The following is an 11,736-nucleotide window of genomic DNA, read 5'->3' as shown; positions in this document are numbered from 1 at the left end:
CAGTCAGAAAACTTCAAGGTTAGTTACACTGATATTTTTAAAAGGGCAGATACATTTAGGAAGCAGCTGGGGAGAAGGAACTTTAAGTTTGATATTTCTCATGGACAATGACTCTTCCTGTTCCCAACTTCAAAGCTTAAGTCCTTAGAATGTCTCTTGTTAGCAGCTGAGGCCAGGCTACCCTGCATCTTCTTCAAGTTTTATCTTACTTTAAACCAGATACAATTTAATTTATCCACAGACATTTCAATTTCTGTAGTATTTATTACAATGGTCAAAATGTAACTAAGATAAGAATGCAACTCAAGTTTACAGAAAAGCTGAAAAGTTTTCATTGATCCTTGACATTGGTAAGCAAAAAAATTAGAACAGAATTAAATTTGCAAATATTACAAAAATATGCATTCTCTAAAATGGCTTTCATGGACAAGCTTAGCGCAAGCGACTCCATTTACCAGATCTCCAAACTTAATCATTTATTGAATTTTCTGAGGGAACCATAAGTTAGGGCCATAAAGTCATCTACAGGCCGGTGGTGCAGGCTGGCAATAATGATCAGGGAGCTGGCTCCGAACAAGTAGGACAGTCGCGCTACAGAAGCATAAATACGCTGAGTTCCAGGAGGACACGGTAGGATAAAATAAAGGCAGATAGATTGTTTGAGAACTATTCACATTTCAAATTTAGGAGATTCAATCGAATTTGGCCTGGAAATAAGATTCCAAACTTTATTATATGTGAAATAAAGGTGCCTGAAGGCCATTAATATTCACTACCTAAGTTTTGATAACTGTCCACATCCTAGTGCAGAATCAGTAGTTATGTGGTGCGTGAAGTTTGCATATTATCAGAAAAATAGTGGATTCTGACCTATCCATTTTTCTGTGAAATTTGCTGAAAATTTAATTTGCCTTTAATTGATTTACTTATCTCTAGTTGCAATACAACTTCTAATGGATTGGAAACAATGCTTTGGTTAATGATTTGATTCATAGTTGAATAAGGCCTTCACTTATTACCACTGAGCTGAACATTTAAACTCAATGTGTTTAAAAAATGTATCTCATCTTTTGCATAGCTCTCCTAATCTCATTGTTCCTCAGACTGTAGATAATAGGATTCAGCAATGGTGTCACCACTAAATACAACAGGGATCTGTATTTGTTGGTATTGGATGAGGTCTCATCAGATGGAGTCATGTAGACTGCGATTAGGCTGCCGTAATATGCACATACTGTGGTCAGGTGGGAGCCACATGTGGAGAAAGCTTTTCTTCTACCATGCGAAATGTTAAGGATTGTAAAGAAAATGCAACAGTAGGTAACAATGATAAAAACAAATGGAAAAAAAAGCATAATGATTTCATAAACAAAGTCTTGCAGCATTACAATGGAAATATCAGAAGTGGCCAATTCCATTAAGGGACCAAGGTCACAAAAGAAATGGTCCATGTAATTCAAGCCACAGAAGTTAAACTGAATAATAACCCATGACTCACTTGAAATTAGCACAATGGCCAAAAACCAGGCTCCCATAACAAGTCGAAGGCAAAGATCTGGACTTATTAGTGATGAATATTGTAACGGATGACAAATGGCCAAATATCGATCATAAGACATGATGGTAATGATAAAACATTGAACAGAGCAAAATATACCAAAGAAATAAAGCTGTGTCATACAAACCCAAAGGGACAAAACTCCTTCCTCAACAAACATAATGTCTAACATCATGGGGATAACGCTGGTGGTCAGTAAGACATCTGCTATGGATAAATGCTTCAGAAAGAAAAACATTGGAATTTTGAGTTGGTCAATGATGGTCACTAGAAGGACAATGAGAAGATTTCCTCCCAGTATACATATGTAACTCAGGGTAAGCAGAAGGAATAGAAGAGGTTTGTATTCGGAAAGACTTTGGAATCCAAGAAGACGTATCTGAGTGACTTGTGTCTGATTCACATCACACATCATTTATATATCAATAAATATCCAAGAACTTTTTTCTCCTAAAAATTATGAGTATTTATTCAAGTTCAGGTATAAAGTCGGGGAATGTTGCCCACTAAAAACAAGTGGTATATTATACTTAGTGATGGTTTTCATTATTAGAGGAGGCTCAATAGAATTGTGGGATATTTTCATCTGTTAAATAATATCTTCACCAACGGCTCTTCTGATGTAAAGGTGAAATGTTCCAGATGTTCATGTTTTTATAGTCTCAGAAGAAAATAGGAAATGCCCACTGGATCCCGGTAATCACCCTCAAGTGATTCTTCTAGATAAAAGAGTCTAGATGTTTAAATTAATTGATAGTTATCTTGCCTTCAGAGAATTTTTGTAAAAAAAGCTTTCCTGTTTGTATGCTAAATACCCACAATGTATAAGCTTACCAAAATATAAAGTACTCTACTGTATATGAAATGAGTGAGATAGTTTTAAGCAGGAGTGTCAAGAATTATGTAGTTAAAAATAATTAGAAAAATTAGAAGTGTTAATATTTTATTTCTGTCAAATATCAAAAGGTAAAGTGAATGAACAAAACAGAAATGTAAATCAAAGTAATTTTGATGTTATCAAACTTTGTCTTCCATACATGATCAAAGCATTAATCCTTCTAGCCACATCTAATATATAAAGCTGAATGTGTGTATGTGTGTGTGTATGTATGTATGTATGTCCGGGATTGGCATCTGCACCGTCGCAGCTACAGCCACAAAATTTGGCACAGTCACATGTCTGGAACCCGAGAGCGTCATAGGCTATGTTGTGAGGTGAAATTTTAACCCCGCGCTTTCCAATTCACCAAACAATTTTGCCCCTATCTACATAATGGGGAAAAAGTGAAAGGAAAAATGTTGGAGGCGTCGCAGCTACAGCAACAAAATTTTGCACAGTCACACGTCTGGACCCTGAGAGCGTCATAGGCTATGTTGTGAGGTGAAATTTTAACCCCGCGCTTTCCAATTCACCAAACAATTTAGCCCCTATCTACATAATGGGGAAAAGTGAAAGGAAAAGTGTTGGAGGCAAATTGACAGCTGCCAGATGTGAACAAGGGGGACTTAAAGAGTGAGAGCGAGGTGGGGCCCCGACATTGGATACTCACCACACACGGGGATATGAACACACACACAAAATGCGCCACACGCTACCACGTGCTTGAACACATATTACCCTCAGCACACATTTCACCACACATACGCCAACCTCGCCACATAAAAGTCGAAACACAAAAGTCGCTGCTCAGGACTCGCCACCCGCAAAACTCGCCACATGCAAAAACTAGGCTCACGCAAAACTCGCCACAAGTGCAAAACTAACCTCATGGAAAACTCGCCACACGCAAAACTTGCACATGCGGAAAAATTGCCACATGCACAAAAGTTGCAACACATGCAAAAGTTGCCTCACACAAAACTTGCACATACTCAAAAGGCACCACACGTAAAACTCGCCATGCACAAAACTCGCCATGCGCAAAACTCGCCATGTGCAAAACTTGCTGCACACAACTTGCTACACTAACCTGTCACATGCAACTCGACACACAAAAAGTTCCTACACGCATGTCGCCACACAAAACTCATCTCACAAAAGTCGCTTCATGCATGTCGCCACACGCAACTCAACACACAACTTGACATATGAAACTCGCCCTAAAACACACAAGAGTCTGGTATTATCCTTCAAAAATAAAAATCTGATTAATAAGCAGACAAACTACAAGAGCAACAAATGTACCATATAGGAAATACGGCAGCTGTCAGTCACATGACCTGTCTATTATGTGTATGTGTGATCTAATATATACTGCCAGGGGGAGGGCTTCCTGTTGGCTGGGGATTTATCAGGCTGCCAATTTAGCTTACAAATACTGAGGTAAAAATACTGAGCAAATAACGTGTGAACAAGGTCTAATACAGGAGGAGATGACACACAGGTATATACTATATACAGGGGAGATGACACACAGATATATACTATCTACAGGAGAGATGACACACACGTATATACTATATAGAGGAGGAGATGACATACAGGTACATATATATATACAGGAGGAGATGACATACAGGTATATACTATATACAGGAGGAGATGATACACAGGTATATACTATATGCAGGAGCAGATGACCTACAGGTATATACTATATACAGGAGAAGATGACATACAGGTATATGCTATATATAGAAGATGACATGCAGGTATATACTATATACAGGAGGAGATGACACACAGATATATACTATATACAGGGGAGATGACACAGGTATATACTATATACAGGAGGAGATGACATACAGGTATATACTATATATAGAAGGAGATGACATTCAGGTATATACTATATATAGGGGAGATGACACACAGCAGGTATATACTATTTACAGGGGAGATGACATACAGGTATATACTATATACAGGAGATGACATACAGATGTATACTATATATAAGGGAGATGACAAACATGTATATACTGAGGTGATGAGGTGAAAATGAGAGGTGTGAGGTGAAAATGAAAAGGTGTAAGTGCAAAATGAGAGGAGTGAGGAAAAATAGTGGAGTGATCAGAAAATGACAGATGTGATGTTGAAATGACAAGTGTTAGGGGGGAATGAGAGGAGTGAGGGAGAAAATGAGAGGTGTGAGGGAGAAAATGAGAGATGTGAGGGGGAAAATGAAAGATCTGATTGGGAAAATGAGAGGTGTGATGGGAAAATAAGAGACGTGAGGTGCTATAACTAAAAACAGATATTTACTATGCCCAGGCAACGCCGGGCTCTTCAGCTAGTTTACATATATTTCTTGAAGGAAGTTGGCTGAGAGGTTGTTCCAAGCATCTTGGAGAAACATCTCCAGATCTTCTGTGGACTTAAGGTACCTTCACACTCAGCAACTTTACAATGAGAACGACAACGATCTGTGACGTTGCAGCGTCCTGGATGGCGATCTCGCTGTGTTTGACACGCAGCAGCCATCTGGATCCTGCTGGTCATAGCTAGAAGTCCAGAACTTTATTTGGTTGTCAGGTCGGCGTGTATCATCGTGTTTGACAGCAAAAGCAACGATGCCAGCAATGTTTTACATGGAGCTAACAACCAGCTACAACTATAAGTGAGTCGCCGTTAGTGTTGAGCGATACCTTCCGATATCGGAAAGTATCGGTATCGGATTGGATCGGCCGATATTCAAAAAATATCGGATATCGCCGATACCGATACCCGATCCCAATGCAAGTCAATGGGACTAAAATATCGGAATTAAAATAAACCCTTTCTTTCCTTATAGGTTCATTCTACATGAAGGAAAACAACTAAGAATAATGCAGGATGTATTTGGGGAGGTGGCGGAGACATTAAAGGCAATGAGGATTAGCCCAATCAAATAAAATAGCATGATTTTCTTTTTTTTTAAAGACGTTCGGAGTGACAAAGATATTGACTATGTAAATTTTTTTTTATTTTGTCAGATATTGATGTTTCACTATTCCACGCCCTTCCCCTTCTTTTTTTTTTACTTTTCCCACACTTTCATCTTCATCATCATCAGCATCTTTGACATCAACTTCTTCTTCACCTTATTCATCTTCTTCTTCATCTCCTACCTATTTTTTTTTATTACATTCTTCATATTCATTTTATTCAACTATTATTATTCTTCCTATTCCACATATTCATTTTATTTAACTATTATTATTCTTCCTATTCTACTTCTTCATCATATTCTCATTTGTGACAGGCATTCCCGTAGTTGTTATCTATAAAAGTTTGATGATTACACCTTCTGTTCTGCCTGTCACAAAAGTTACATTTGTCCGCGTTCAGTTTGGCCTGCAGCATCAGGCTTTATCCAGGGGCACCACGAGGAGGAACGGACTCACCCTCATACACTGCTTAGTCTTCTTCTGCATATAATTTAGATAATATCTTTTGCTCTGATATTAAGTGTTATACTTAATGTTCTTCTGCTCTTTGTTCTGCAGCCTCTTGTTCTTCTGCTTCTCGGTCTTCCATGTCGTCGTCTCCAGGCTCGTCGTCTCCACCGTCGTCGTCTCCGCCGTCGTCGTCTCAGCCGTCGTCGTCGTCGTCATCGGGGTGGTCTTCAGGGTCGTCACCTCCAGGGTCGTCGTCATCTCACTGGTTGTCTTCTCTGGTGTCGTCGTCATCTTAGGGGTGGTCTTCCGGGTCGTCGTCTTTAGGGTCTTCAACTTGGAAATGTAGCAGAAGGTACAAGAAGGCTGAGAAAATGCCAAGAACCAGCTGATGGAACTGGAACTCGGATGGCTACCCGAAGGTTCAAGAGCCTATGGAACTATCGACGACCAGCTGACATTACTGGAACCCGGTTACTAAGCAGGAGGTACCCGTGCTAAAAAGCACTACCAAGGACCGACTGACGTTGGCGGAACTCGGATACCCAGAAGGAGGCACCTAAGCCAAAGGCTCTGCCCGGAACCAGCTGACGTTACTGGAGCCAGGATGGGGAGCAGAAGGTACAAGAGCAAAAGACACTGCCGAGAACCAGCTGACGGTACTGGAACCCGGATGGGTAGCCGAAGGTCCAAGAGCCAATGGAACTACCGAGGACCAGCTGACGTTACTGGAACCCGGTTACTAAGCAGGAGGTACCCGTGCCTGAAAGCACTACCAAGGACCACCTGACGTTGGTGGAACTCGGATACCCAGAAGGAGGCACCTAAGCCAAAGGCTCTGCCCGGAACCAGCTGACAGTAATGGAACCAGGATGGGGAGCAGAAGGTACAAGAGCAAAAGACACTGCCGAGAACCAGCTGACGGTGCTGGAACCAGGTGGTGGACCAGAAGGTCCACAGGAGAGGAGAGAACAGCTAGGCCGCGAGGCAGCCGCAGTTACCGAACCCCAACAGTCCTACAGGGGGAGCTTGGCCTACTGGCACTACAGAACCAGCCTTGACTGCCAATTCACGCAGCCCACATAGGAAGCTCCTAAACTGGAGGCACACTGGAGTTGGCTAACCCAACCGCAACACGAAGGGGCAACGCATAGGCGTCTCAGTGAGCTTCACACTACCCGGAACCAGCTGACGGTGCTGGAACCAGGCTGGGCACGAGGGAGTACCCGTGACAAAAACACTGCCGAGAACCAGCTGGCGGTGCTGGAACACGGATGCGTTGCCCAAGTGTGTAAGAGCCAATGGCACCGAGGACCAGCTATCGGTGCTGGAACCCGGTTACTAAGCTGTAGGTACCCGCACTTAAAAGCACTACCAAGGACCGCCTGGCGTTGGCGGAACTCTGATACCCAGAAGGAGGCACCTAAGCCAAAGGCTCTGCCCGGAACCAGCTGATGGTGCTGGAACCAGGTGGTGGACCAGAAGGTCCACAGGAGAGGAGAGAACAGCTAGGCCGCGAGGCAGCCACAGTTACCGAACCCTAACAGTCCTACAGGGGGAGCTTGGCCTACTGGCACTACAGAACCAGCCTTGACTGCCAATTCACGCAGCCCACATAGGGAGCTCCTAATCTGGAGGCACCCTGGAGTTGGCTAACCTGACCGCAACACGAAGGGGCAACGCATAGGCGTCTCAGTGAGCTTGACACTACCCGGAACCAGCTGACGGTGCTGGAACCAGGCTGGGCACGAGGGAGTACCCGTGACAAAAACACTGCCGAGAACCAGCTGGCGGTGCTGGAACACGGATGCGTTGCCCAAGTGTGTAAGAGCCAATGGCACCGAGGACCAGCTAACGGTGCTGGAACCCGGTTACTAAGCTGTAGGTACCCGCACTTAAAAGCACTACCAAGGACCGCCTGGCGTTGGCGGAACTCTGATACCCAGAAGGAGGCACCTAAGCCAAAGGCTCTGCCCGGAACCAGCTGATGGTGCTGGAACCAGGTGGTGGACCAGAAGGTCCACAGGAGAGGAGAGAACAGCTAGGCCGCGAGGCAGCCGCAGTTACCGAACCCCAACAGTCCTACAGGGGGAGCTTGGCCTACTGGTACTACAGAACCAGCCTTGACTGCCAATTCACGCAGCCCACATAGGAAGCTCCTAAACTGGAGGCACCCTGGAGTTGGCTAACCCGACAGCATCACGACGGGGCAATGCATAGACGTCTCAGTGAGCTTGACACTACCCGGAATCAGCTGACGGTGCTGGAACCAGGCTGGGCACGAGGGAGTACCCGTGACAAAAACACTGCCGAGAACCAGCTGGTGGTGCTGGAACACGGATGCGTTGCCCAAGTGTGTAAGAGCCAATGGCACCGAGGACCAGCTGACAGTGCTGGAACCCGGTTACTAAGCTGTAGTTACCCGCGCTTAAAAGCACTACCAAGGACCGCCTGGCATTGGCGGAACTCGGATACCCAGAAGGAGGGAGTACCCGTGACAAAAACACTGCCGAGAACCAGCTGGTGGTGCTGGAACACGGATGCGTTGCCCAAGTGTGTAAGAGCCAATGGCACCGAGGACCAGCTGACGGTGCTGGAACCCGGTTACTAAGCTGTAGGTACCCGCGCTTAAAAGCACTACCAAGGACCGCCTGGCATTGGCGGAACTCGGATACCCAGAAGGAGGGAGTACCCGTGACAAAAACACTGCCGAGAACCAGCTGACGGTGCTGGAACACGGATGCGTTGCCTATTCAAGATTGTCTTCCTAGAGCCTCAACTAGCGGTGTTGGAGCAAAGGGTAAGCAGGGGGAGCATAGTGAAGGCCGAAGCCTGCACTGGAGGCAGCTTTGTGTCTACGTTGCGTTTGCAGGACACGTTGCCGGCTACACAGCGGGGGAACAGCTGGCGTTGCTGAACCCCACTGACACATTGGCTGGTGTTTTTCTCTGTGCAGCTAGCACTTCCGGGCAAAAACTGGCGGTGTTAGAGCCCAGGGTCTGCAGGAGGAGGAGAGTGTAGGCTGAAGCCTAGTAGAACCAATTTCAAAGGTAACCTTTAACCCTCCCTCAGGTGTTACAAAATAGAAGAGCCACACCTTGTGCAGCAGTAATGCTCCACAATTGAAAGTTTGCTCTTTAAATTTTGCTCATTGCACACGCTGAATGAAACACATACACAATTTTGCCCATTACACAGTAAGACTGTATTGGAGGCGTGACTTGTGTTTTTAAGGAGACGCAGCACAGGTGCACAAAAATAACACCTTGGTGCTGGGCGCAGCCTCTTGAGCGTTGTTATTTGCTGTACAGGAGTCTGCGCTCTTGTTATCCCTTGGCCATGCGCTGTGAGCGCTGCCTGTCTTCTCACCTCATTTCATGTCGGCCGGTGCGGTTAGCGATGGCCATGAATCCCATACCCACAGTGTCTTTTCATAAAGTCACACTACAGGGCTGGGATTCATGGCCTTGCGCAGTAAATATGTTTGCCGCTCACACATGTCCTTACACCTGCTTCAGACTGGGCGGCCTCAGCTGATCCCTTATCGCATGCCGCGGCCATGAGGCCGCACAGTCTGAAGAAGGCGGAAGGAGATGAGTGAAGACAGGCGAACATATGCACTGCATATGCCCATCAATCAAACCCTTGCAGTCAAAATATATGAGACAACGAGGGGCGTTGTGTCGGGCAGGGTGGACGCACAAGCACAAGCAGCCAACCAATGATGCCAGAAGACGGGCAGCGCTACCAAGGGGGGTGCTGCGTATCCTTAACAAGGAAAGTCACACCTCTGGGACAGTATTATGGTCTCCAATGAGACACATTTTCTAGGTGTTGAGTTCCACGTGGGCAAGGAGAAAAAGTCAGCCACCTTGTACAAATGCAGCATTACTGCTGTACAAGGTGGCTGTTATACATAGAAACACCTGGGGGGGGCAGGGTCCCTTTAATTTCAGTTCTAGTGCCTGCGTGGCGTTTGCAGGACACGTTGCCAGCTACACAGCAGGGGAACAGCTGGCGGTGCTGAACCCCGCTGACACATTGGCTGGTGTTTTTCTCTGTGCAGCTAGCACGTCCGGGCAAAAACTGGCGGTGTTAGAGCCCAGGGTCAGGAGGAGGAGGAGAGGAGCAGAGTGTAGGCCGAAGCCTGCACTGGTGGCAGCTTTTGTTCTGTTGTGCCAGCGTGGCTTGTGCTGGACACGTTGCCGACTACACAGCAGGGGAACAGCTGGCGGTGCTGAACCCCACTGATACATTGGCTGGTGTTTTTCTCTATGCAGCTAGCACTTCCGGGCAAAAACTGGCGGTGTTTGAGCCCAGGGTCAGCAGGAGGAGGAGAGGAGCAAAGTGTAGACCGAAGCCTAATTGAACCAATTTCAAAGGTAACCTTTAACCCACCCTCAGGTGTTACAATGTAGAAGAGCCACACCTTATGCAGCAGTAATACTCCACAAGTGAAAGGTTGCTCTTTAAATTTTGCTCATTGCACACGCTGAATGAAAGACGTACACAACTTTTGCCCATTGTACAGTAAAACTGTATTGGAGGCGTGACTTGTCTTTTTAAGGAGACGCAGCACAGGTGTCCAAAAACAACGCCTTGGTGCTGGGCGCAGCCTCCTGAGCGTTGTTATTTGCTGTACAGGAGTCTGCGCTCTTGTTATCCCTTGGCCATGCGCTGTGAGCGCTGCCCGTCTTATGACCTCATTTCATGTTGGCAGGTGCGGTTATCGATGGCCATGAATCCCAGACCCCAAGTGTGTTTTCATAAAGTCACAATGCAGGGCTGGGATTCATGGCCTTGCGCAGTAAATATGTTTGCCGCTCACACATGTCCTTATACCTGCTTCAGACTGGGTGGCCTCAGCTGATCCCTTATCGCATGCCACAGCCATGAGGCCGCACAGTCTGAAGAAGGCGGAAGGAGGGGAGTGAAGACAGGCCAAGATATGCACTGCTCGTGCCCATCAATCAGACCCTCGCAGTCAAAATAGATCTGACAACGAGGGGCGTTGTGTCGGGCAGGGCGGACGCACAGGCACAGCCAGCCAACCAATGATGTCAGAAGACGGGCAGCGCTACCAAGGGGGGTGCTGCATGTCATTAAAAATGAAAGTCACACCTCAGGGACACTGTAATGGTCTCTAATGAGACACATTTTGTACGTGTTTGTTGAGTTCGACGTGGGCAAGGAGAAAAAGTTAGCCACCTTGTACAAATGCAGCAGTACTGCTGTACAAGGTGGCTGTTAGTCATAGAAACACCTGGGGGGGGAGGTTCCTTTTAATTTCAGTTCAGGTGCCTGCATGGCGTTTGCAGGACATGTTGCCGGCTACACAGCAGGGGAACAGCTGGCGGTGCTGAACCCCACTGACACATTGGCTGGTGTTTTTCTCTGTGCAGCTAGCACGTCCGAGCAAAAAATGGCAGTGTTAGAGCCCAGGGTCAGCAGGAGGAGGAGAGGAGCAGAGTGTAGGCCGAAGCCTGCACTGGTGGCAGCTTTTGCTCTGTTGAGCCAGCGTGGCTTGTGCTGGACACGTTGCCGACTACACAGCAGGGGAACAGCTGGCGGTGCTGAACCCCACTGACACATCAGCTAGTGTTTTTTCTGTGTAGACAACACTTCCAGGTGGCAACTGACTGTGTTGAAACCCAGGGAATCAAAGAGGAGCAGAGTGTAGGCCGAAGCCTGCAGTGGAGCAAGTTGAAAGGGAACCTTTAACCCCCCCCCAGGCATTTGTTGCTGAAAGAGCCATCTTGTACAGCAGTAATACTGCACATGGAAAATGGTGGCTCCTAAAATTATGCTCCCTGCAAACGCTGAAGTACACACTCATATAATGTGTCCCCTCACACCGT

At 46.2% G+C, this 11,736-nt stretch overlaps 1 protein-coding gene across 1 annotated transcript; it reads right to left on the bottom strand.

Annotated features, from left to right (window-relative positions):
• Positions 1 to 1,049: 1,049 nt before the first annotated feature.
• Positions 1,050 to 2,075, bottom strand: LOC138674759 (olfactory receptor 11L1-like). The gene has a single exon (XM_069762576.1). It carries the CDS (start codon positions 1,971 to 1,973, stop codon positions 1,050 to 1,052), a length of 924 nt encoding a protein of 307 aa, XP_069618677.1. The 5' UTR covers positions 1,974 to 2,075.
• Between the last annotated feature and the right edge of the window lie 9,661 nt (positions 2,076 to 11,736).

This window comes from Ranitomeya imitator, chromosome 4 (assembly GCF_032444005.1).
Source record: "Ranitomeya imitator isolate aRanImi1 chromosome 4, aRanImi1.pri, whole genome shotgun sequence".
In the NCBI taxonomy this organism is placed as follows: Eukaryota; Metazoa; Chordata; class Amphibia; order Anura; family Dendrobatidae; genus Ranitomeya; species Ranitomeya imitator.
This window is presented reverse-complemented; position numbering and strand designations above follow the sequence as displayed.